This window comes from Artemia franciscana, chromosome 5, assembly GCF_032884065.1.
Source record: "Artemia franciscana chromosome 5, ASM3288406v1, whole genome shotgun sequence".
Classification (NCBI taxonomy): domain Eukaryota; kingdom Metazoa; phylum Arthropoda; class Branchiopoda; order Anostraca; family Artemiidae; genus Artemia; species Artemia franciscana.
This window is the reverse complement of record NC_088867.1, coordinates 27,626,593-27,654,322: the sequence shown is the minus strand read 5'-3', so window position 1 is coordinate 27,654,322 and position 27,730 is coordinate 27,626,593. Positions and strand designations below refer to the sequence as shown.

General features: G+C 34.5%; 1 protein-coding gene across 1 annotated transcript in view; it reads left to right on the top strand.

The window, feature by feature from the left end:
• Positions 1-27,730, top strand: part of LOC136027197 (probable E3 ubiquitin-protein ligase HERC2) — a gene marked incomplete in the record, with an annotated part of 290,251 nt that overhangs the window by 38,496 nt on the left and 224,025 nt on the right. The window contains 8 exon segments of the mRNA XM_065704213.1: positions 1,118-1,311; positions 2,273-2,451; positions 5,564-5,877; positions 10,256-10,459; positions 11,761-11,983; positions 13,003-13,113; positions 15,013-15,163; positions 21,356-21,543. Coding sequence (XP_065560285.1) covers positions 1,118-1,311; positions 2,273-2,451; positions 5,564-5,877; positions 10,256-10,459; positions 11,761-11,983; positions 13,003-13,113; positions 15,013-15,163; positions 21,356-21,543 — 1,564 coding nt within the window.

The following is a 27,730-nucleotide window of genomic DNA, read 5'->3' as shown; positions in this document are numbered from 1 at the left end:
TGAACTCAAGAGGAACTTAACGTGAAGTGAACTCTAAACGCCCAAATGAAAACTGGGTAAACTTGCCTCTTTCTGTGGAACAATTAAAAGGATTAATTATCAATTCAATTTGCCAGCATCCGAAGAACAAATTCAATGAGAAAAGATTAAGTCGTCATTTGCAAAATCAACACACTTAAAGTGCGGCTGAAAGCAAATTTATATAAAGGGAAAAAGGGACATTATAAATAGTAGTGGGAAAAAAATTCGCATAAAGGGGAAAAGAGGACATTTGTTTGGAAATAAAATGTATGATATCCTATACTATCAACAAAAGTCACTCGATTTAGATGTATCTAAAATCCGTAAAAAAAACCAATATCCAAAGGCACATTCGCACATGGTGGTACGTCTCGTCCTGGAGTCACTTGTTCAGTCAGTTGTTCTGCATGGCTTTACCAATTTCTCTGTCAATTCAATTGTTTGCTTATTATAGGGGAATTAAAACGTGCAGAAATCGAGTAAAAAAAAAAGTTCTTTCACGTGGAAGTAAAGTGCGACGCAAATGGGGAAAATGTACAAAAGTTATCCTAAACACATGAGAGACTGGAGCCTCATCAGCCCTCTGTTTGAAAGAGATTAAATAAAAAATAACAAAAAAATAACTGGAAGTATGAGGTCATGGTGACAAGCATGAGAGGGTCATTGGCCCGAGCTTGAGCCCAAATTATCAACTGCAGTCGTAGTTGATAATTTCGATTTGTATTAGGTCGAACCTGAATACAAATCTATTTTTGTATGTAGCTATATTGCATATATGTTGGAATCAGTTATTCTCCCTGAATCTATAGCAGTTGATTTGTGCGTGTAAATTTTGTTTTTGTTTTATTATGTTATACAAAGGTTTGTATTTGTTTTACATGTTTTTTATATGTAATATGAAGGTTTTATTACCTAGTTATATGAAGCTAGTACAGAGGCAAAGCTTAGCTACAGAACTTTATTTAGGTTGAATGTCTGGCTAATTACTATTTATAGTAGATTTTTTATATTACATTTCTTAATTGTGTTGTTATAGCTTATATTTACTAATGCCTTGCGCCTTCATAGCATTATGTTGATCTGCTTCCTTTTCAAGGTATCAGAAGTCTTTCTCCACTTCGAATTTGGGCACGTAACAACTATAGCAACAAATGAAGATGGTACTTACATTGTTGCTGTAAATAACAAGGGCGAAGCAATATATTACGATGTTGCTACTGGATCAACTAAAGATAATCAACATTTAAGTAAAATAGAGGTCATCAGAGTTGTATGTCATTCCAATTACAGGTAAATGTTGTTTCACTTAATCTTTTGTTGATGCAATACAGCCAAGGCCGTCATTATGAGCGTGATCACGGCCGAGAAGGAGATAGGACTGCCTAGCAAAAAGACCGTTTAATTTTTAATAAGAAATGGCTATGCCCACAGATCAAACTATTGGGTATTCCTCTTTTCAAAAGAATTCAAATTTTTTCAAATAATATACTACAGGTCAATGTGGGGGTGGGGGGCGGATATTATACTTACTAAACTTCAACTCAGGAACTAGTCTGTAAACAGTCTAACAGTAGAGTGGGTTGTTTCTATATTTTAGAATGCTATTTTTAAGTGAACTCGTGATGCAAGTTCTACTTGTGTATGAATTAGTGCATTGGCTATCCATGAACCGTATCCTAAGCTGAGATTATTGGTTAAATAATAAGTGTCAAAAGAAAACATATAGTTTGCATTCTTAGCAGCAGTAAACGGAATCAAATAGGATTTAACTGAATTCAATAGGCTCTGTTTTGTTTTCAAAGTTTTACCTAGAATTTATGCTAAAAGTCGTTGCCTTAAGCGTTTTATTGCATTTTAGTCTCAAAATTGTTTCCTGATCTTGCAAAGTTAGAACCTGAATTAAGGGGTTCTATTTTGGTTCCAAGTTTTTTTCGGTTTTTATTTTACTCCGTTTTTCCGCAGTGTATGTATTGAGGGCAATAGATCAATTATTATTATATTTGAGGCAAACTGTATCGGGAATTAGTTTTAGGGACTTTATGTTGATTTTGAGAAACTTTGCTTCAAAGGCAATTGAATTTTTTCGATTGTGACAAAGACAAGAATATTTATGGAAAAAAGAAAATTTTATTCTTCAGTTTTTATGTTATTTCTAGTTATACTGAATATTTACCAAAATAATTGACCATTGAATATAAATAGCATTTGTTTTACAACATATAAATCGATTCATCAATTTTCTATTTTTTAGTTTTTTTATTACTGTCTATAACGAACTCTATGCCTGGAACATATACGAAACTGATCTGGTGTCATGTCATCAAGGTATATCTATTAAGGATCTTGCATGTGTCGAAGCCGGGGGAAACATATACCTTGCTGCTATTTCTACTGACGATAAAGTTTATTACGGGAAAAATATTCTTGAAGGTAAGTCTTGAAGTTCGGTTTCCTTAGTCTTTAATTTAGACTTTAAGGTAGAGACTGGGTGAGATTGTGTTCGGTTAATCTAATCTGATGTGGAGCGACACTACTATTTTTGTAGTTTTTTTTCGTGATCAGTCATGTAGGCCTATAGCTCGGTAATGGTAAGACAGGGAAATTTGAAAAGGTTCCCAATCTAAAAACTTAAGTGTAAATATGCTGAAATAGACTAAACAATAAGCAAAACGAAACTATGCTTAGTCTGAAAAGAAGCTTATGATCTATCATTTGACACTAAGCTTGTGTAGAGTGTAAAATTGTCTATTTGAGTTCTAAGATAAAATTCTATATTTTTAAAATTTCTTGCAAATAATTATGTCAATCTGAAAATTCCCAAATTCTATTTTTTTCTAAGTGGAATTTCCAAAATTTATAGAATTATCTGAAACTTTTGGTACATGTAAGGTTTGGGCCAGGAAATAAACAGGAAAAGGCCTAACTTTGATTTCTAGCTTCTCATCATTAGAACATATAACAAAAGGTGCTATTCACAAATTTTGGAATTTTAGAATAAGTTACCGAGCTTGGCCTTTTTAAATCATTTTTTGCAGAGGGGAAGGAATAGGGGTCAAGGATTATTAATTCCAATTAATTGATTTGTCTACTAAAATATTGATTGTATATCAACCAAAGTTTTTTCTTAATTATAAATTTGGTGGGTATAAATCCGATTGGATTTTTATGGGAGAAGAGGAGAGACACCTAGATTACTATTATCAACCTGAAAAGGTTTTAAGATGTAAGCTAAATTTAGCTGGAAGTAATGGTAAGTGTCCTAGCGGTGCCCGACGGAGTCCGTATATATTGTGAAGCCGTGAGACACGGAGTCCCTAAACTCTTTGTCATCGGGACATTTAACAGAAGTTTTGTACTGGATCTAGGAGGGGGGGGGAACAGGCTAGTTTTGCTTTCCAATCATACAGATTGAGAATTCTTGAACGATTCTTTTTCGAATTAGCTGCAACATGCGTAGGTGCAACACGCGTTAAAAGGTACTTTCTCAGCGTACCTTTTTAGGTACCAAAAAGGTATGCAATATGCTAACCTTTCCACTGAGAAGTTGAAGTTGGAGATGGGTTAAGGGCATACTTTGTGCATCCAATAATACTTATTGGAAATCCTTGCATGACTCTGGTTCAAATACTGCTACTATTGCTAACAAATCACTGCAGCACGAAGCCGTCTGAGGCTAATCAAGCTCCGGAGGCTCCTGCTCTATCCCAATCTATTCCAAGCTTCCCTCTTTACACTCTTCCAATAAATTCCAATTTCTTCTAAATATTTTCTTGCGAACTATATATTGTCATGATTTTGCTTCAGAAAAAGTCTGGTAGGCCTACTTTTTTGATTTGTACCTTTGGATAATTTTGCGCCGAATGCTTGTTTTTTCTCGGAATTAGAACTGTATCCGGTGTTTTTCTAACGTGTACAACAACAAGGAAGTTTCCCACCCCTCTAATTTTTCGAAGTAATGCATCTTATAAGCGAATAAATAAGTGAATAAAAAAAAGAAACATACTGATAGATTTTGTTTTCATAAAATCTTGAAATATTCTTGATCGGTACTGAAACAAAATTTTATCTTTCTTATTTTGAAAATTAATTTTCTTGTCATGAGCTAACTTTATAATATTGCTACTAAGGAAGGAACAAAAGCCATTCTTCAATTTCTTTAGCAATTAGTGTACTATTAAAATGTAGAAGGAATATTTTATACCTTTCTTCTGCCTTAGTTTCAAACGCAGAAAACGAAATTACGAACTTAAACAGAATCAGGCACGCATGTAGGAATAATGAACAGAAATGGCTTGTAACTGTAGTGAGCAATCATGGGAAAGTGTTCTTTTTTTTTTTTTTTTTTTTTTTTTTTTTTTTTTTTTTTTTTTTTTTTTTTTTTTTTTTTTAGTCCAGGGATATATCTTGGTGCTGTGGCCGAGGAATTATTGGACATATTTAGTACTTTATGGATTTTAGTCGAACTTAGTTTAGTCTAACTTAGCCTTAAACCGGTGCTTGCTGGCTTGGACGGATCTTCCAGATGAAGTAAAAAATGGTTTTAAAGAAACAAAAACTTGATGGAACAAGTTGTCCCAAACACCTTAAGATGTTTCTCTCCGACATAGACTAAAAAAACTTCACTTCAGCTCACACTAGGACTAGTGAAATCCATCGTTTTTGGCAATGGTTAGTTAGAGTTTTTATAAAATTAAATCCCATATTCTTTAGTCTGGCGGGAGATAAACGCGTGTAAAATGTATAAATTCAATTCTTAAAACTTTATCGTAATAAAATGAATTGGGGTGGTATATTGGAAAAGTAATTAAACAAAACGAAATGTTGTGCCATTAGCATTGACCGCATAGACCAAAACAACTGCAGCGTTAGACTAAGATTTATGTGTGCCGAGAGGGATAAATTAATCCCCAGCGTTTTAACTTATTTTTCGTATTATTATTGTTATCTGGTTGTTGTATATATTCTATTCATTTTTAATTTCGAATACAGTTTTAGTAATTTTATGATAGTAATATACTGTAAAATATAGATAATTTTAGAATATAGCTCACAAGTGATACACTGGTTGGTGTTGGTTAGCTGAACTAAAGCTGTTGACACTTCTTGCAGAACTAGAGTGGGTTAGATGCCGTGAGGTACCGGTTCTAGACTCCCACTGGTGTGGCTGAGGTAAAGGATAATATTTCCTATCTTATGTAACAGGCTCATTTCGAAAGAATATAATGTCGTGCCGACATCTTATGTAATTATATGATTGTTTACCAGTATTCACGGCATCAAGTGATGGTAATGCGAATTTTAAAAATTAGACTATGCTAAAACTATTATCTAATCTTTGTTTTGTAACTTATTTTTGTAACTTATATTTATTTAACTTATTTCCAACCTTTGCCGAGAAAGACCTTTGAGCGATAAAGAGTATACCGTCGATATGTCAGTTTGTCATCTATTTTAGTGTCCCATTGCAATTATCCCATTCTTGAGGATTTAATACTTCTTTTGTCATAGTTGTAGATAGTGCACATATTGTTTTAAATTTCAGGAGCAACAGCGTTTACTTGGGAGACTCGGGATAACATAAACACAGCCAACATAAAATCCGCATTTGGTTTAAATGGAAACTTCATATTTCTAACTGCTGATGGCTTCATTATTTGGAACTGCCTATCTGAACAGCTTGATAATATTAAATGCCAAGGTCTATCTGCTGGTTCACCGTTTTCTACGAGGTTCTCTGGAACATGCTTTGCAGCTCTGAAGGATGGCTATCTAGAAATTTTTTCAATGGATGGAGGGATACTTATGTCCTGCTCAGTAAGCGGGGGAAACGTTCAGTTAGCTCCTGGACACGAGGCCGTTAGTATTTTACCTATTTCCTTTTCCCCCCTGAAGTGTAGTAGACCCTCAATAACCTGGATTCCCCGATGGTCCGTAAACAATTAATTTCGTGAATGGGCTTTACGATTCTCAAATGACCCTATGCTTAGTTAAGAGACATTTGACAAAAATACAAAACTTGAAAAAGAGGAGGATGGGCCGGCCTATATTTAAAGGGCTGAAATCACTGTAGTCCTTTTTGTTTTTAATGGGACAGATTGTTTTCTGTTTTTCTTTTTATTTGCTGGAGGAACAAGATTGAATACATGCTTCTTCAGTGCCTTCTATTTTAGGGGCCAAGTTTTAATTAGCCTTACTTACTCGCATCTCTATTAAGGCTAAGGAAATTTGTTGTTTCAAGGGGCTGTCTAAACTTTTCCCTCAAAGATTTATGGATCAGTGGTAACATTCTAATTCGGTCCGAGGGAATTAGATGAGAAGGATTTTCAAAATTTTGAAATGCCTGAAGAGACACTTCAACATTATCTCCTAGCTTTTCTTTTTCAGTCAAGTTTCATTAGATGCATACTGATTTACTGTCTGATCTCAGGGTCTCATACCCCGCCTATATAGCAGCTACCACGACTGCAAGGGATCTCGTAAATGCCTCATTCATGAATTTTTAAGACTTATCTTTCCCTTTATATACAAAGCAAGAAATTGTTGTTTCAGAATCTTCTTAAAATATCTGGATAAAATACCTATGACCTCTTTTATGAAAGAACAGGACAAGAAGTACATAATTTATATTTTTTGATTGCTCAGTAACATCTCTTTTGTCTCGGAACGCCCGTTTAGCTATAGTTTTTTCAAACAGTTCGTGGTAACGAATGCAAGGAGCAAGGAGCTGTAGTAAGGAGCAACCCGTCTCAATAGTAACCAAAACTCTAAAAAACGGAATTTTGATATCAATAGCTACATCAAAAGAATCGCATTTTAATGCTGATTTTAGCTATATAAGTTTCATCAAGTTTAGTCTTATTCATCAAAAGTTATGAACCTGAGAAAATTTGCCTTATTTTAGAAAATAAGGGAAATAACCCCCTAAAAGTCATAGAGTCTTAACAAAAATCACACCATTAGATTCAGCGTATAAGAGAACCCTATTGTAGAAGTTTCAAGCTCCTATATAAAATGATGTGGAATTTTGTATTTTTTGCCAGAAGGCAGATCACGGATGCGTGTTTATTTGTTTGTTTGTTTTGGTTTTGTTTTTTTCCAGGGGTGATCGTATCGACCACGTGATTCTAGAATGATGCGAAAGTGCTCATTCTAACGGAAATGAAAAGTGCTATTGCCCTTTTTAAGTGACCAAAAAAATTGGAGGGCACCTAGGCCCCCTCCCACGCTAATTATTTTCCCAAAATGAAAGGATCAAAATTCTGAGATAGCCATTTTATTCAGCGTAGTCAAAAACCTTATAACTATGTCTTTGGGGACGACTTACTCCCTCACAGTCCTCGTGGGAGGGGCTACAAGTTACAAACTTTGACCAGTGCTTACATATAGTAATGGTTGTTGGGAAGTGTACAGACGTTTTCAGGGGGATTTTTTGCTTGGGGGGAGTGGTTTTTCCATGAAAGGAGCGCAAGATTTTCAAGCATTATTTAAAAAAAACAATTAAAAAATAAATATGAAAAGTTTTTTCAACTAGAAGTAAGGAGCAGCTTTAAAACTTAAAAAGAACAGAAATTATTACGCATATGAGGGGCTTACCTCCTCCTAATACCTCGCTCTTTACGTTGAAGTATTTTTAGTAATTTCAACTATTTATTCTACGGCTCTAGTGATTCAGGGGTAATTCTTAATGAATTGGGACAAAATTTAAGCTTTAGTGTAAAGAGCGAGGTACTGACGAGGGGGTTAACCCCCTCATATATGTGATAAAAACATGAGAATACAAAAGTTCGTTACGTTAGCTAATTTATAAGTTTTGTATATCTTTTACTAATAAAAACATTCGTAAAAAATTAAAAGTTCTATTTGCCTTTATAAGTAACAAAAAATCGGAGGACAATTAGGCTTCTTCCCCCGCTCCTTTTTTTCTCAAAATCATTCGTTCAAAACTATGAGAAAGCCATTTAGCCGAAAAAATAAATATGCAAATTTTGTTTTAATTATTCCTCTGCGGAGAGCCAAAATCAAAACATGCATTGATTCAAAAACGTTCCAAAATTAAATAAAAAAAAGTTTTTTTAAATGAAAGTAAGGAGCGACATTAAAACTTAAAACGAACAGAAATTACTTCGTATATGAAAGGTCTGCTTCTTCATCAATGCCCCGCTCTTTACGCTAATTTTTTTTTACTGTTTTAAAAAGAAGAGTTGAGAGAAAGAGTCAAACTTTAGCGTAAAGAGCGGGGCGTTGATGACAGCCCCTTTCATATACGAAGTAATTTCTTTTCGTTTAGGTTTTATTGTCGCTCCATACTTTCAGTTAAAAAAACTTTTTTTTTATTTAATATTAAGTAGTATCGGGTATTCTTCTTCAATTAGAACATCTTTAAGATGGCCTAGTCGTGCCCTTAGGTAAAATTTAGAAGAACATGCAACATTTGTTCTATCGACAACTGAATTTTGTGTGAGTCATAGTGTACTGTCTTGGCTTTAAAATTCATCTAATAAGGACTAAATACAGTCCGCCATCCCAAATGACAGGACAATCATAAACACAACTGACATAGAGCTTCAAATTGGTTATTGTACCCCCTAGTAAAGTAATCACAATGAGCTCACGGGTATTCACTGTATTGGTTTCTGTGTCTTCTTAAAAACAACAAAAAAACACACATATATATATATATATATTGACACTCAATATGTTTTCTGGGTTTAAGGGGTGGTCACAAGAACCCTATCAGTGATAATGTATGTTCATTTTATGTCTATAATTAGTATAAATTTCAATTTTTGTTAGTTTTATTTTTTTTTTCATAGTGATATCTAGTCGTTTAAGGTCTGACATCTTGACTTCTTAGATGTTCTTATAGAGAATAGCTAAATTTGCTTAAAAATAGAATTATGGAAAATCGAGGGTGATATTGCCTAACAGAGGATGGTCTAAACTTGCTTGCATATTTTTCCATTCATAATTCTTTAGATAGATAAAGCTAAATGTCAGCTACCGAAAGATAGCAGAATTGCAAAATACGTTAAAACATTAAAACTGTTGGACTGTAGAAAAAAATCCTGTCAAAATATTGCACAGGGATTATAAACCGTAATGGAAATAATGTTGATTGGTAAATAATGTTGATTGGTAAATAATTGAAATTGGTTGATTGGAAATTGGTAAATAATGTTGATTGGGAATAATGTTGATTGGTAAATAATGTTGAATGGAAATAATGTTGATTGCTAAGTTTTATTAATTACGTCATGATGTGTAAAGTGTTACACCTATTTGAGGTGTTGCATCTAGCTTAACACATGTCTACTATCTCAAACATTTTGACAACAAGGAGACGAACATAAAAAAAGTATTATAATGCGTAATGGTAATTGTAACATAAGAAAATGATAAGGAAACTAAAAGAACAAATTATTCTAACTGTGGAGGAAAAATAGAAATAAAATAGCTTTTTTACTCTCTAAATAGTATAGTTAAGCTTCTTTTTAAAAATGAATTTCCAAAGAATTCTAAAAAAAGTTTGGAGAACGGACATTTGGGAAACTGATTTCAAAGTTTTACTTGCAGGCTCGATAAAATTGTAATGACTAAGTAATTGTAGCAAAGAAATAAAAATGATAGTAATAATAATAATAGTCAAAATGTACAAAAAAGTAAAGAAAAAGGATTATACCCAACACTAAAATTATTCATATTACAATTTTTAATGAAAATTAAGAAAGGAGCTCTCTTTTTCTTTCAACAGTACAATAAATTATTTTCAAATGACTTCGGAAAGAACGTGGAAATGCGGAGGAGCGAAGCTTTGGGGAAGTGAATTCTAAGCACTAGTTACCGACATAATGAAGTTGTAATTACATCTGGCAATTACTGTTTCGAGCTCGATAAAAGTTCGTCACAGCTCGTCACAATTCTGGATACCTTATGGATTCAAATAAATAGCTAATTCAAAAGTAAAATAAAAACAAGGTGATTAACTACCATCAAAAATCATACTGCCAATTTTTTGTATTTATGTATACGGAATTATACTGTCACGGATTACTCTTAATTCATTATGTTTTCTAATATATTGTGTAGTTCTGATAGTCTACATTCAATTTCTATTTTTTTTTACTGTTTTGTAGTTTGTTTTAATCTTTTACTTTCTCGATTGCGTTTTAGTTTTTCTTTGGATAGTTTAGTATGAGCCAAAGTTACAATCCAAAAAAAGATTTTTATGTTCTAGGTCTACTTCTGGAAAGAATCTAGTGCAGATACTCGGTCGTTGAAAATTCCTTTTGCAATTGACATAAGTGAGTCAACATTTGTTCACATAGATACCTTGTTGTCTAGGGCTTATAAGGATATCGAAGAGTCGCGTCCAGATTTGCCACCATCCCAGAAAGTTGAAATAATGGCTGTTACAGCGCTGAATCTTCTGAGTGCACAGGTACTAATCGTATAATAATCCTCATTATATTTAAGTTTATGCAATGTCTAATGCTCATTTATATTCCTCATTAGACGTCGAAAGTATAACAGTTCAAAATAGGGATGAAACCTTTTTATTGACACTGAACAGATACTGCTGATGATGAACACTGTATATGCGTTCGAAATATCCAGTTAAATAATTTTATATCTGTTCACTGTCGATTAAAAGGTTTCATCGCTATTTTGAACTGTTATACTTTCGTCATGGAAAGGCAGTGTGGTCTTCGAAGTTATCTACTCATTAGACGTTATCTATAATATTTTTTTTCTATTTGTGTTACTTATTATCATCATAAGTTACTGCTTTCATCAAGACTGCCCATGGTTGCCTCCATTTGATAGTTCTCCATGTGATAAATAAAGCCTTTTTTTTACTTTTTTAAGAGATATTATGTGTCCTTATCGTTTAGTAGTATATAACTCGGAGGGAAACTTGAAATAAAAATGTATCAAAGCGAATCTATTTTTCTCAAAGCTTTCGTGTTATGTATTTGTTTCATAAAAACTTCTCAAATCAATTATTTAGACCACTTTCTTCATTTATGGTGTGATATCAAGATTGACGAAGTTTGATTTCCAGTATAAGTTCAGAAGAACTTACAGATAAGGAATTGAAAGGTGCTTGTCGATTTTAAGAAGCTTAACTATGATATGAATGTTCTCTGTTCTCAGTAAACGATAAACAAAATTCACGTTATTAAAATATATAAAAAAACAGCATAATCACTTTCTAGCTCCCTTTCGGGCCAGTTTCAAATGTATTTCTTGTATATGTGCAAAATATGAGCTAGTGTCAGAATCATGATACTGCTGCTCAGACATCATGTGAAGTATATGTATATACCCATTCGAGTATATGTAGAATTATGGAACTGACATTTACGCCCATTAATTGGGTGTAATTGAAAGTTAAAAGACTTGGTGTGTGTTTTCATTAGTTATTGAAAAATTTCAAAGTTTTTTATTTAATTCACAGTATTTTCCTGATAAAATAACGGTTATATTTTTCGCGGATCATTATTGTTTTGGATTATTTTGGTTAAATGAAAAATTAATCGTTTTTCCACAAAATATTTAGTCGAAAAAATTTTGAACTAGGCGGTTGTTGGGCCCCGCGCGTGATTAGCAGACTATACAATGACAACTTGGGCTAAAAAACAATACGAAACTATTTATCAAATTATTAACGCAGATATATAAACTTTTATGCAAGTTATAAAGCGTATTTAAAATATATGTATACATATTTTTTTTTAGCTGCAGCAAGTTATAAATCAGAATATCCACCCATTATCCTGTGGCCTAGCTCCCCAATCACCTTTACTTATTAGCTTAAAACAGAAGGTTGTTTCGCTTGCCTGTCGGTCATCAATATTAGGATCTATTCGTTATGCAGCCCAGGCAGCTCTCAATATTGGCTGGTCAATTATTTTGCCTACACCTGATGAAAGGGTCAAGTCTCTCTCGAATCTTATTCCTGGTAAATCATTATTTGTTCTAGTCTTGCAAAGTCAAAACATATAATTAGAATAAAAGAATTTGAGGAATTACTATTTTGAAATTATTCGGTTTGAGATCTGCTAAATTAAAATTGGTAGAGTAGTTTGCTGTATTCGGAAAACGACAAATTGGGTGGTAGGTTAGATTGAAGGACTTTTCTAGGGAACTTTCGAAAAAATTTTTTCTTAAAAGAACACTTGTGTGATGGTTAGCTAAGGAGCACCTACCACAGGTAGGTACCCCTTAGCTAAAGGGAGGACCGGTGTCCATCTTTTTGATGGACGATCGTGAAAAATTTAAAAGAACGTTGACTGACTAATTTAGAAGGCTAATATAAAAAAGTCCATTCGTTTCTTCTTCTGAAACCTGCAAGTTCTTTGAAAAATAGCAGTTTAAGAAAAAAAAGAAAATTAAAACTTTTTCTCGATACTGCTTGTATCTTTTCACCGAAGAAATTTATACTAGAGATAAGAAATGAAATATTGTATTGTTAATATAATTAGTTTAGTTTGTTTGTGCTTAAATTTTGTTTGTTTGTGACCTATGGCAGTGGGTGTTTTTTTTATTTACATATATTATTAATGCATTTGATTCCAGGTGCTAAAGATATGACTCTTTAGCTACTTAGAAATATTTGTTTTTCATTGCTAATTCAAAACTAATTTGTGATGACAGTTTCTGTTGTTTCTATCTTCTTATTTCTCTCTAATGCATTCTCGTTACTATAAAGATTGTAATGGAACTAACTTTTCTTTTCTTAAGACTCAGCAAGTCTTGTTACATGATTTGTTTTGTTAACCAGTTGAACTTTTTTGATGGTAATATTCTTTCCCCTGAAGAACAAGTTTCCTTTATAAGATGCACTTATATTTTGTATTTGGCAGCAATGTTAATGTTAAGACTTTATTTCGGCAATCTGTGTGTTTTTTTTAGTATTTATCCAAACCTACAGTGGGTAGTTTTCCTGTATGTAGCTAATCTTTAAAATATTTTTTTTAGAAACTGAATCAACAAATAATTCAAATGGGTGTCAGTTTATGACTGAGCTGCTTGTCAACAGTCTTATGCTAAATGGAGGACTTGAGTCTTCCATAGACGCTGCTCTCTTTGGTAAGCATCTATTATCAACGACCATAGAATCGCTTCAGTAGTTTGCTGAGATCTAGTATCAATCTGTGCATATTTCTTTCAATCTCTTTGATTCCAAAGGGTTGGCAAGATATTTCAACCTTAAGCTAGCTCTATTTCATCGAGACAGGTACATTTTGTGTCAGATATGATCTAGTTTTTTTGTTAAGGTGAAAGCTCATGTTCTGCACGTTTTCTTGTTAATTTTTCACACCCGCCGAAAGTACCGGTAAGTAAGTAAATAAGTACTTCCTTTTAAAAACAATTTTTTTTTCTTAGCAATAAATCAGTGAAATGACTACTGCGGGGCTATAAACGTAACCAATTGTTTTTTACAACCTTGTGCTGATTTTACCTAATGAGTGGGCGTCTATGCTTCATTATTTAAAATAATGGATCAGATGATAGACATTGTTCTTTTGAAAAATATGTTCTTTTTAAAATATATTAGAGGTGCTTCAGTCGAAGTATGAGTCTTGAGGAAACCTAGTTGACATTCTTGTGGCTTAAATATTTGGTTTGGATGTCTGTTCCTGGCAATATGCCATTCCCGTAACTCTCTTGGTTCGCAGATATCATGCAATGTTTCGATATATTGCTGTATCAAAAGAAATTAGAATGTCTACATTTTTTGTGTTCTTTCAACCCCCTTAGTTTTACCTGCCTGTTACAGCTTGCACAACCGAAAAAAGCGCTTTTAACTGATTTTTTGAAACGTTATCAGTTTAGTCAGTAAATTATTATGTGTGATACAGTTTGTGCATGTCCACAGGGAAATTTGCTGTACCAATAATGAAGCTGATATGCTGTTAGTTTTTAGAATTACTATTGATAGTTATATTATTACAAATCCTTGGGTAGTTAATCCACACGACCGATAATACGTTCTCCAAAGACGAAATTGTTTCGCGAGCCAAGTGACAGGTAATAGTCCCATTATATGTTATGGATGTCCTATTATATCAGGGTTATGTCCTATTACCAGGAAGTCATAACCCTGAGTGGGCCTAGAGTGAACCTCTTGCGCTACCAAAAGGCCAACCTTTGTGCAGCTGGCCTTGGCCAACTACAGTCGTATTACAAAAAAATTCCATTGTAAGACAAAATCTTATCTTTGATTTACGTTACTGAAATGGACAAAATATTTGATAGTTTAGGTTGGATTCGGGAACAAGAAAAAAGTAAGAAAAAAGAGCTGGGCTCTCCAACCTCTTATTTTTTAAGTCATTTTCAAATTTTGTACTATTAAAGTTTGGCTTTCTAACCATCCTAACCCTCCTTCCTTTATAGCCCCAGAAACTGGGATAGAACCACATATTTCTTACAGCTTATTGTTGATATGCTATCGTTCAACAAAATATCTAAAGCACCCTTTGACAATTCCAATGAAAAATATCTAGCATATCAACCTTAACATTTCAATTCACCTGCATTTGATAGCTATTCTTGAAGAACGTCATTATCATGGCTTTTAGAATGTTAATCTGAGTCCGAAGACTGTCTTTCTATTCTTTCTAAATCTATACTGTCACTATGAAAAACACCTTGTATCCTGGCCAAAATATTGGTTATATCTTTGACGCACTCACCATCCTTTCTAATAATATACCAAGCTAAGTAAATGTAGTCAATCGGTCGATGTTTTCGTTACTTAACATGATTTAGTTTGATACAAACATTAAGGTTCTTCAGGTTAGTAAGTTTTCGGTTGGTATAATTCAAAAGAAATCCTATATTTTACTGGGAAACAAAAACCTTGCTTTTGGAAAAAGTTTTGGAACTTTCATTTTTTTTTACTATTGTCATTAGTTTTGTTTGGTGATTATTTGCCAGTAGATCAGCTCATCTTTTGCTTTATGTTTTCTTTTCTTCTATTTACAGATATGAGCGATGGTGAGGTTGTTGGTGCTTCCGAACGATTTTTGACTGAGAGAGCAATTGAGGAGACACAGGCTAAATTAAGATTGGACTTGAATGGTTCAAGCAAGCACGGAAGGATCACGTTGCTTCATTTAATTCGAAAATTGATTCGGTAAGTGAATTGCAAATATGGCATTTTTTGGTGGTTTGGCTTCAGTTATATCGTCATAGATATATTAAATACGTTTATACAGATGGCCAATCCTCGGTTTTTCATATAAGTGGCTCTTGGGACTCGATTTCATCTTACACCAAAAGATTTTTTGTGACCAATAAACGTAGTTGTTAGGAAACTAATTACTACCAATTTCTAAGTCTTTGGACGAAACTGAATCTCGAGTCCTACTATATACATTGTCTACTATTGCTAGTATTCCTGAACACTTATTGTTGCACCAAGTCTCCTCAGGTGTACACAGCTGCACCTCCCCCTCCCCAGTTTACTGAATTTAGAAATTCATTCCTTGTTCTCTCCCATAAACCGCTTCAATTACATCCTTTCTTTTAACACTCTATTCGAGTCTTGTTTTTTTTTGGCCCCAGCTAGGTTTTGAAAAATGCGATTTTGGGTAATCTATCATTCTTCTTGCAAAAAAAAAAAAAAAAAAAAAAAAAAAATCTTATAATAATTAGAATAAGTATTATAATCAATCTGTGCCATGCTGCCTATATCAGTGAATCCACCCAATTGATGAGTTTTCTCGGTACTTAATATGGCCTCTTTATTCCTAATTAATTAAGGATTTAAGCAACTTTATCTTCTTAACATTAATTTCTAAACCCCTTTTTTCGCCCTCTGCTGCCATATACAAATAAAACTTAGCGAAAAGTAAAAACTAGTGACACTACTTACATTTTATTTGGGTCATTTTGTGTATGTCAGTTAAGGGGATAGTTAAGGGGAAGAGGAGAATCCTGAATTCTGGTCTTCAAAGACATTTAGCTGGACGGGTTATTTCATTGGGAAAAAAGAATGGGAAGCGAGAGGTGGTTTTCACGATATGCCTTTTCGGGGTCTTGATCTGATCCAAACTCTAAATTCTAATCTGTAGGGCAATCTTAATGCGCATTTTTTCTTTGTCTGTAGCCGATTTCCTTATATTAATAATAGCCAATTTTGCGTATGTCAGTGATAGGTAAGAGGAAGGGGAAAATCCTGAAGTCCTGTCTTCCAAGACATTTACCTGGACGGGTTATTTCAGTGGAAAAAAAAGAGTTGGAAGTGAAAGCTGATTTTCATGATTTGCCATGATTTTCATTTTGGGGTCCTGCCGATCCGAACTCTAAATTCTTGTCAGAAGGGCAATCTACAAGAACAGGGTTTTCAATGTAGACTAAACTTTATGAAATATAGCCTAACTGGCTATGTACTGGTTCTTCTTTTCAAGACTTTGGGACCAATCCAACCTACGAGGGGGAGAGGGAGGGGGTTTGAATATTAATAAAAGCTGTTGGAAAGTCTTTTACAGTAGTCTGCACCCAATGTAATATTTGTCTCAAATAGTAGGGTGGGTTGTGCGAATATCCTTTGAAATTCATAATACTTATAATTTAAGAACGTGCGGTTTAGTGAACCTGATATGTATTGCAATTTTTGATTTAATTTTCAAATGACGGTTCTAGTTTCATGCTCATGAAAACTGGAAGCTTGGTAACAGCTACTGTAATTTTTTTAATGAATATATTCAAACGGATGATTACCTATATTTATCAGATTTGCCAATTTTTAAAACTAAAGGCGGGTTTATTGTTTCTCGACTGTCTCTAGTTAATAGTTTTCTTGACTCACAATGTATTCGGAAGTGCTATACGGGCTGCGATAAGAACATGCAGGAACAAATTCATATTCAGCCTGTCTAAATATGTATGAATAAAGCCCAAAGTGTAGCTATCTGTGATCAAGTAGAAATTTTAAATCACCTTCTACTACAGTACCCAGTAACTCACTCCCATAGACAGAAACATCGTGTTCTTATGCGTGTAATTAAACTTAAAGACTATTATGATCTTCTTGGCAGATCATCAACAACTGATGAGAGTATGGCGGTGATTTCAACAATAATGGAATTTTTCCAGAAGATGCCCTGATTCGTTCCTGGTATACTGCCGAGCTGTCTTGTTGGCAATCGGCATACACAGTGATTTTTGATTTAATATTGAGGCAACATTTAGTTTTTAAACATAATGGGTAAATTGCATTACTATGGGAGGGGGGATTGACCCACGCAATAGCTGTAGAGATACAGTTACAAGATGGTTCAGCTATGCTGGACAAAATGGCTATCTTATATTTTGATTAGAAGTGTTTGGAAAATTATGAGCTGAAGAATAGGGCTGATCGCCCTCCAGTCACTTTTGACTCTTAAGAAGGGTACTTGAACTTTGAATTTCCAATAACATTAGCTCCTTTAAAATATCATTGATATTGCTTTCTATGATAGAGCAGCGCTGCCTATGATGTTGCTTATATGCCCTTTTAATACTTGCATGCGTATATTTCTTTCGTTTAATTGAAACTCCCTTTAAACGTTTTAACTTAATGCCCTTAGTGTTATTATTTACGGTAACCGTAGAAGTAGTATGAAAAGTATACACATAGTGTCTTCTGGCTAATTCAAAATCTGTCAAAACTTACCCTGAAAGGTCTGCCGTTAATAATGTAAGCCGTTATTGTGATATTCCTTTGTCACCGACAGTCTACATGATCATAGTTTGTTTCGATTTACTTCAGCCTCCGCCTAAATATTCCTTGAAAGATTCACCTTAATATCCTTAGCTCGTGTAGTAGCAATAGTTGTAGTAGCAGTAGTAGAATTAGTAGCAGTATGCATATAGCATCTTTTTTTCAACATCTCCTTCAACACGCGATGAAATTCTGGCGATAAAACTTAATACCATCAACCGATCCTGAAGCATTGTTCATGCGTCCTCTTGACAACCTATTTGGGCATAATGTGTTTCGATTTATTTCAAAACAACATTGCCCAAAATTTTCACCTTAATACCCTTAGGTTTATTAGTAGTACTAGTAACGTCAGTAGATATATAGTAGTAGTAGCTGTAGGAGTATTTTAATAGTATTAGTCTTAGCTTTAGAGCAGTAGTGGTAGTAGTAGGAGTAATAATAATAGTAGCAGCAGTAGTAGTTGTAGGAGTAGAAGCAATAGTATTATGATGCAAATATTGTCTTCTGTTAGTTCAAGAACCAAGCGACCACTTCAAAAGTGGTCGCTCTCAAATCACTCTTTAAAAGAGCACTAGAACATCCAATTTCAAATTAAATGGGCCCCATTTGAAGTTTATACGACCGCCCATTCCATATAAACCTTATATGCCCTCATGGCTTAACTTACAACCCTATCTACAGGACGCTGGGGGGTTGTGTCAACCCTATAGGCATTTTTATATGTTCTTTGCACTATTTTGAACAAAATCGCTATCTTATAATCTCAATCAGACGCGTCTGGTGAAAAGATGGGTTGTCGGGGGGGGGGGGTCTAAATGCCCTCCATCACTTTTGACGCTTAACAAGAAACTAGAACTTCTAATTTTCAACAAAATGAGTCTTTTCTCAAGTTAAACAACTATCCCCTCCATAAAAAACTTAAATGGCCTGCGGCATAACTTACAACCCTAGCCCCCAGGATCTGGTGGTTTGTATCAACCCCAAAAGCCTTGTTATATAATCTTTGGACTATTTTGAATAAAATGACTTCTCAAAATTTTTATTCGATGTATTTTTGTGAAACATGACTTGTTGGGGGGGGGGGTGCTGACTGATCAATTTGACTCTTAAAAAGGGCACTAGAAATTCAGATTATCAATCCCATGAGTCCCCTCCAAAGTATTAACGACCACACTTTCTATAAAAAACCTTATATACCCGGGGGTATAACTTACAACCCTTGCACTGAGAGGTGTGGGAGCGGGGCTGTCTTCCTCAAAGACGTAATTTCTGGACCTTTCAACAACAATGAACAAAATTGCTATATCCAAATTTTGATTCAATATCTTTGGGGAAATGATGAGCGTGGGGGGGGGAGGCTGGTTGCTCTCAAATCACTTTTGACTCTTAAAAAGGGCACTGTAGCTTCCAATTTCTAATCAGGTGAGCCCTATCTGAAGTTTATACGACCTCGCATTCCATAAAGACCGTATATGCCCCCAGGACATGACTTAGAACCGCATATCCAAGGCACTGGGGGGGTGTGTCAACCCTAGAAGTATTCTTATATGTTCTTTGAACTATTTTGTGCAAAATCGCTATCTCATTATCTCAGTCAGATGCGTTTGGTGAAAAGATGGGTTGTGGAGGGGGGGGGGGGTTAAATGCCCTCCATCAATTTTGACTCTTAAAAGAGAACTAAAACTTCACTCTGATCGCTTTAACTCGTAAAAAGGGCACTAGAGCTTCTGATTACCAATCCAATAAGCCCTCTCCGAAGTTTATATGACCACGCTTTCTATAAAAACCTTATATTTTCCAGGGCATAACTCGCAACCCTTGCCCTGAGGGCTGGGGGGGATTGGTCATCCTCAAAGACATAATTTCCGGACCTTTCAACTACCTTGAACAAAATGGCAATTTCAAAATTTTGATTGGAAGTGTTTGGGAAAATAATGGGTATGGGTAGGGGGAGGAGATTTTGTTCTCCGGTCACTTTGACTATAAAAGGGCACTAGCCCTCTCAATTTCCAATCGAAAGAGCCCTTTTTGAAGTATCTACGACAACGCTTTCTATAAAAACCTTATATGCCCCAAGGGCATAATTTACAACCCTTGTCTTGGGGGCTGTGGGTGTGGGTGTCATCCTCAAAGACATACTTTCCAGACCTTTCAACTACTTTGAACATAATGACTATATCGAAATTTTGATTGGAAGTGTTTTGGGGAAATGATGGGCGTGGGGGGGCATTCGCCCTTCGATCACTTTCGACTATTAAATAGGGCACTAGTCCTCTCTAATTCCAATCAAATGAGCCCTTTTTGAAGTTTCTATGACAACGCTTTCTATAAAAACGTTATACACCCCCCGGGACATAACTTACAACCTTTGCCCCGAGGACAGTGGGGGGGGGGGCATAGTCATAGTTTTGGACCTTTGAACTACGTTGAACAAAATGCTTATCTCAAAACTTTAATTGGGTGTGTTTTGAGAAATGGTTGGCGTGGGAGGGGGTTAGTTGCCCTCTAATCACTTTTGTTTGTTAAAAATAGCATTAGCCCTTTGAATTGAGCCTTTTATTGAAGTTCTGAATGAGAATTTTTTGAAGTTTTTACAAGAACTTTTTTGATACGAAGTGCCCTGGTCTAAGACAGACAACCCCCCCCCCCCCCCAAAAAAAAAACATATTGTGCCAGCATCGTTCTTTACTCAGGCAGCGCTATTAAGCTGCCTGTGATTTAAAATTCTTGACTCTGTTATTGCGTAGGAAAAGAAAGTTTCTATGCATAAATCCTGTTTATCGAAACTCAACCATCTTTGACCATTGGTACCGTCATAGTTTACTGTAGTTGTGAGATATTTCCAAGTGTTCAGTTTTACTCTTTAATGTGTGTATGCGTGTTTCTTCTTATTATTAGTTCGTATTTTTGTCTTTTGTATGACAGGTTTTCAAATAAATAAATGAATAAAGTCAATCGAGAGTTTTATGTCATCATTGATGTTGATTGAAGGTTATTGTAAAGGATAGTTTCAGGATATTAGCATTTTTAAAACTTAAAATTTTGGGAATTTCGCATAAATTTTGGGACGGATAAATTTTAGATTTTCAATTTCACAGAATTGGTAAATGTGTTCGGAAAAAGTATATACAGATACTTTCACACTTCAGCCATCCAGTGGAAAAACCAACGTCTTCGATTTTATTTTCCATCAGCTGCAAGCAGGTAGAAGATTAATTGCAATTGTATCTCCACTTGGCAGCATTTTAAAAATTTCTCAAGAAAAAAACCCACACTGGTGTTGGCAAAAAAAAAACCCACCCACAGTGGCAAACCCCGACAGACTTGACATCTAGATAAACAAGGATTGCCCTGAACAGAAGAGAGTTGAAAGCAACACTCTACCTTGTTAACACCTGTTCTTTACTTGAGAAGAGTAGCTGGCTCTGAGTGGGGAAGGGTTAGAGGGTTAGATATTTTTTCGGAGGTTGGGGGAGCAAGATACCGAAAACACATTTTAGGCCTACCATTCTCTTGAAGTTTATATGGGAAACCCCGCTTGCGTGCAGATATGCTTCTTTTCAATAACTTCGCAGTTGATCCTTGGCTATCATCACTATGTTCATTTTCATATTTCAGATATATCGGTAGCAAATCACTCAAAGACTTAGAATCCTTAGCAAATGCTACACAGTCAGAGACTGTTGAGGACGGGAAATCGTTTGGGAGTCCAGAGGAAATTATACGAAAAGAGAAAAGCTGTTGCATGGATCTGTTGTTGCGATTTCAACGGCTGCTTTTTGCGTTCTCTTTGAAGCACAAGAATGGTAAGCCATATGAAGCTATCTTTAGTTGTGATAATAGATTTTTCAACTCGACATTTAAACATATTCTTTTTTAGTTTGATTAATAGTCTATGATTTTCCGTAGTAGAAAAAACAACTATGGGGTATCGTTTCTTTTCTTTCGCTATTTATGTATCGTTTTTATTTTTATTTTTTCATTTTTTTGTACTAAGTTGGTGGCGAAAATCATGTAACTTTTCAGGATAGGTGCACCCAAAGAATAGATATTCTCCCCCTCCGAGAGAGAAAGCCATAGGTATAGTTCAGAAGCTAAATATTCCAAGCCTACTTTTTACGCTTTCTAAGATTTAAAGTGAGGAGTGAGCTTTTAAAGTGTTTGGATAAAAATAGTTTGGATAATGACTAATAAATAACTTTGTGTCCATAATGGAATCTCAAAGAGTTTTTATCCTTAAAACTATAACAAACGTATCAAAATCCTATAGACTTTTTTTTTTTACCGGGATATGAAGCTAATTATGGTTTTGAATAAATTTGGTTTTAAAATTAATAGTTAATGATTTTGTATGGGATGAGGAAAAAACTAGATGGTTTCATCTCCTAAAACGAATGTATCATATTTTTGAATGTTGTTTTCCTTTTGTTGGTCTTTTTAGACCCAGTGATATTGGGAGCTAAATGGTTCCTGTATTCAGTTTCTCACAATGAGGATAATGGCTGCAGATATTCTCTTAACTCTATGCTGCTTCCTTTATTGACACAAGTTAGTCCATGTAGGCCTATTTGAAGGACATACTTTTTCATGACTATTTCTAGGAAAAAAAAACATTGTGAAAGCTTAAGGGCAGTAGGCTATAACCATTAGCAGAGAATTATGGTAAATTTGTAAATATATTGTAGTTTATACATATACTACTTTGTTGTGTTTTTCAACTTATGAAACTTTATTTATTGTTTAAATATGTTTATACTTATTGACTAGGCTTAACATATAGTAACAAGCGTTTGCACTTGTGTAACCGTGGCACGAAGGGGTATGCACAATCCTTAGATAATATGAACAATTCCATTCATAGAAATACTGGAAATTTGTAATAGTAATATTTTAGAAATAAAACTCGCACCAATAACCTCTTGTTTTTTAAGCAGGAGTCTTGGGACTAAAAATGTGTGAATAAGAAATTATTATACTAAAGATAGGGATAGAATAATTTACACATGTCTTAATGGACAATAGAATGTCCATTAAGAGAGTCCCATGCTGGAAAGATATTTGTAAGCTTTCTATGTTTAAATGTTTTCAGTCTGCCTCATGTTTGAGAATACTGTTAGAATATGTATTGCTTAGAATTAAGTTGGATATAGTTAGTTTAGGGGGGGGGGGGTATTCTGTCGATTTATTTGCGGAGGATTTTTATAAATATTCCAAGTAGGTTTAATGAGTCAACAGCCACCTGGTCAGTTAATAATTCATATTATGATGTATTATGTCTACTACTACTACTACTACTACTACTACTACTACTACTAATACTACTACTACTAAAAACTCACTGTGGGAACAAGCCACCTGAGGCCAACACAGCTACGCACGCTCCTCTTCCGTCCCAATCTATTCAAATCCTCCCTCTTTACACCCTCTCAGGAAGTTCCTATTTCCTTTAAATCTTTCTTTATGTCATCCTCCCAGCCCAGATGAGGACAACCTGCTTTCCGCTTAGCCTTAGACAATTGGCAAATTTGGACAATCCTCGGCAATCTGTCATTGCCCATGCTTCAGAGCCATATTTTATAACTGTCGTCACTGTAGCTTCCAATATTATAATCTTGGTTTGCAGACTTATCTCCCTATTCTTCCAAGCTTTTTTTTTTAATTGTGAAAAAATACTTCAGCCTTGGGCATTCTCCTTTTAATATATTCTCTGCTCCCACCGACTTTACTAATAATTAAATGAAAATTTTTTTTTTTTAAACTGAAGGTGAGGAGCGACATTAAAACTTCAAATGAACAGACATTATTCCGTATATGAAAGGGCTGTCCCCTCCTCAGCGCCCCGCTTTTTACGCTAAAGATTGACTCTTTTTCACAACTCTACTTTTTAAAACAATAAAAAAACTTTAGCGTGAAGAGCAGGGCGTTGAGGAGGGGACAGCCCCTTTCATGTATGGAATGATTTATGTTCGTTTGAAGTTTTAATGTCGCTCCTTACTTTCAGTTAAAAAAAAATTGTTTTTTTTATTTAATTTCTGAACATTTTTGAATTAATGCAGGCTTTTATTTTGCCTCACCGTACATAAATAATTAAAACGAAATGTGCGTATTAATTTTATTTTTTTTTGTCTAAATGGCTTTCTCAAAGTTTTGATCGGCCAATTTTGAGAAAAAAAGGGGAGGAGGACTAGTTGCCCTCCATTTTTTTGTTACTTAAAAAGGCCACTAGAACTTTTAATTTCTTTACGAACATTTTTATTAACGAACTTCTTTATTCGTATATTGTTAACGTATATAAGGGGATTCGCCCCCTGGTCAATACCTCACTCTTACACTAAAGTTCGAATTTTGTTCCAATTCTTTATGAATAACCCCTGAATCGCAAAGACTTTTTAGTTGGAATAAATTGCTCTTTTGAAATTGCTAAAAATACTTTAGCGTAATGAGCGAGGTATTGAGGAGGGGACGAACCCCTCATATACGTACTAATTTCTGTTCGCTTTAGGTTTTAATGTTGCTCCTTACTTTCAGCTGAAAAAACTTGTTTTTTCAAATTTTAATTTCTGAATGTTTTGAATTATGCAGGTTTTGATTTTGGCTCACCGTACATCAATAATTAAACCAAAATTTGCATGTTAATTTTACTTTTTTTTGCTAAATGGCTTTTTCAAAGTTTTGATAGGACGATTATGAGAAAAAAGGGGCGGGGAAGGGGCCTAGTTGCCCTCCAATTTTTTGGTTACTTAAAAAGGCCACTAGAACTTTTAATTTTATTTAAAAACGTTTTTATTAGTAATAAATATACGTAACTTAAAAATTAACCTAAGTAACGAACTTCAATATTCGTATATTTTGTTATGTATATGACGGAGTTCGCCCCTTCGTCAATACCTCGCTCTTTACACTAAAGTTCGAATTTCGTTCTAATTCTTTAAGAATGACCCCTGAATCACAAATGCTGTTTAATTATAATAAATAGTTTTTTGAATTTATTAAAAATACTTTAGTGTAAAGAGCGAGGTATTAAGGAGGGAACGAGCACCCTCATATACGTAATAATTTCAAATTTCGTTCGAATTTCGTTCTAATTCTTTAAGAATCACCCCTGAATCACAAATGCTGTTTAATTATAATAAATAGTTTTTTAAATTTATTAAAAATACTTTAGTGTAAAGAGCGAGGTATTAAGGAGGGGACGAGCACCCTCATATACGTAATAATTTCTGTTCGTTTTAAGTTTTAATGTTGCTCCTCACTTTCAGTTGAAAAACTTATTTTTTTTCATTTAATTTCTCATTGCTTTTTCTAAATAACGCCAAAAAATCCAGAACCCCCTTTATGGAAATTCTCTTCCCCATGATAAATTCCTCCATAGAAAGATCCTCTCACGTAACCCCCTCCCCCCGACCGACCTACCACCAGAAAAAAATCCCTCCTGAAAATGTCAGTATACTTCCCAATAACCAATACTATATGTAAACAATGGACAAACTTCATAACTTGAAGTCCGTTTCCCGGGAACTGTGAGGGAATAAGTCTTCCTCAAAGACATAATTAGTCGATTTTTTGACTATGCTGAACAAAGTGGCTATCTCAAAAGTTTGATCCAGTGACTTTGGGAAAAATGAGCTTGGGGGGCCTAGTTGCCCTCCAATTTTTTACTCACTTAGAAAGGGTAATAGCAATTTTAATTTCTGTTAAAATGAGTCCCCTCACGACATTTTAGGACCACTGGGTCGTGAGCACATCCGTGATCTATATTCTGGCAAAAAATACAAAATTCCACATTTTTGCAGATAGAGCTTGAAACTTCTACAGTAGGGTTTTCTGATACGCCGAATCTGATGGTCTGATTTTCATTAAGATTCTATGACTTTTAGGGGGTGTTTGCCCCTTTTTTCGAAAATAGGGCAAATTTTCTCCGACTCGTAACTTTTCAATAGGTAAAACTAAATTTGATGAAACTTATATATTTGAAATCAGGATAAACATTCTTTTATGTATACATTGGTATCAAAATATCGTTTTTTAGAGTTTCGGTTACTATTGAGCCGTTAGCACGATTGAGTTCGTTAGCACGAACTGTTTGATACTACCAAGGTAAGTGAAGCTGCCCACCTGATCAATCTTTTCGTTACCCAACGTCACCTTCTCGTCTTCACTTATTACTAGTGACTTTTCTTCTTAACATTAATTTTGAGACCTGTTCTAGTACTCTTAGCTCGCAAAACCTCCAAAAGTTCATTCGTTTTGCCCAAACTTATCTAGAATGCTTAAATCATCAGCATAATCTAAGTCCGGAAGAGTTTTCCCTCCCCATTTGACTCCATGGTCTCCCATTGTCTTTCCTGTGCTCCTTAAGACAAATTCCATCAAAATGATCCATATATAGAGGGGCAAAATACAACCCTGCTTAATTCCTGATTTAATACAAAACCAGTTGCTAACCTCATTTCCCAACTTAACCGCTGCAGTATTTTTTTTTGCATAGCACTGATCACTTTAGTGTATTTATCTGGTTTACCATACAAGGATAAGACCTTTGCTAAAGCTCTTCTATCAACAAAATCGAACGCTTGCTCATAATCTATAAAACTAAGGACCAAAGGTGTTTGACAACTCAGACACTTCTCAATTATAAATCTAAGAGCGAAAACTTGGTCAACACATTTTCTACCTTTTCTAAAACCGCAATCTTCTTTAAAAAATTTGTCTGCAGCATCTCCCAGTCTAAAAGCATCATATTACTAAGTAATTTGCTACATACAGGAGTAGCAAAGGAGGATCCAGGAGGGTGGCACCCTCCTGACGTAGTGGTGGATTTTTGGTTGGGACCGCTTGCTCTGGTTTGGGTTGGGACGAAAGTTATTTTATCTGTAATTGTTTTTTAATAATTGAGTTTTTGATAAGTTTTTATTTAGTAAGACTGTTTCTTTTTGCAAACAAGATGAAGGCTTTAGGCTGTTGAGGTGATATTTCTGGATTGTGCTATCACAACGGGGCTGAAAAGCAAAATATTTGTATCTTTTTACTGTTAAAAATTTGTTTGACTGAGGTGAAGAAATTGATATCATTACTTTTTTTGGCTGTCTGTTTTGGTTTTTTGGGTTTGCTTTTTTGCGAAGCGGGGTCGTTTTACAACATTGTTGTTTTATAGGGGATTTGTATAATAGAAAGTGAATGTATGAGAAGTGCAAAAACTATTAATTTAAGTTTTGGATTTTGGCGAGCAAATGGTGGCCACTACTCTCTATTTTCATCTAATTAAAGCTCTGCATTCTATGACTTATCACCTCCTCTGTTCATCTAAAAACATTAAAATAAAGGTCAAACTCTTTAGAACATCAATAAAGGTTCGTGTAAGTATATACTTAAAACTAAGTATATGCGTCGAAATACTCCTTCTAAGGTTGGAGTAATTATTTAAGAAGAATAGATTTTCAAAATTTGTTTATAAAAGAAGGCAAATAAAAGAAGGCATTCAAATTTTTATTTTGTGCTTAAAAGACATATCGAGATTAAACTTTGATCTGAATATCTGAAAACCTCAATATTAAAAAAAGAATAATTTACACAGCTGAATTTAACTCACCAATCTATACCTATCAAATACAAAAATAACAAACACATAATTATTTGTTTTCTAAGGAGTGTTTCGACTCATATACTTAGTTTGAAGCACATACTACATGCTTCTTTATTAGAGTTCATATTTTTCTGACGGTTTTGATCTTTATTCGAATATTTTTGGATGAATAGAAGAGGAAATACTAACGAAGAGCTATAAACGGACAGGACTAGCCATTATAAACGTTCACTGATATATTGAGGTAGACATCGACCGTGTAGTGAACAGATATGTCGGTTTTGGAAATACAGAAATAGACTTTTTCTTATAAAATTGTGAATTCTGAAATGTAAGCGAAATACATCGAACTTGAAAAATTGGAAAGATATGCTACGTTATTATGAAAAGTAAAATTTTTATTAGTAAAT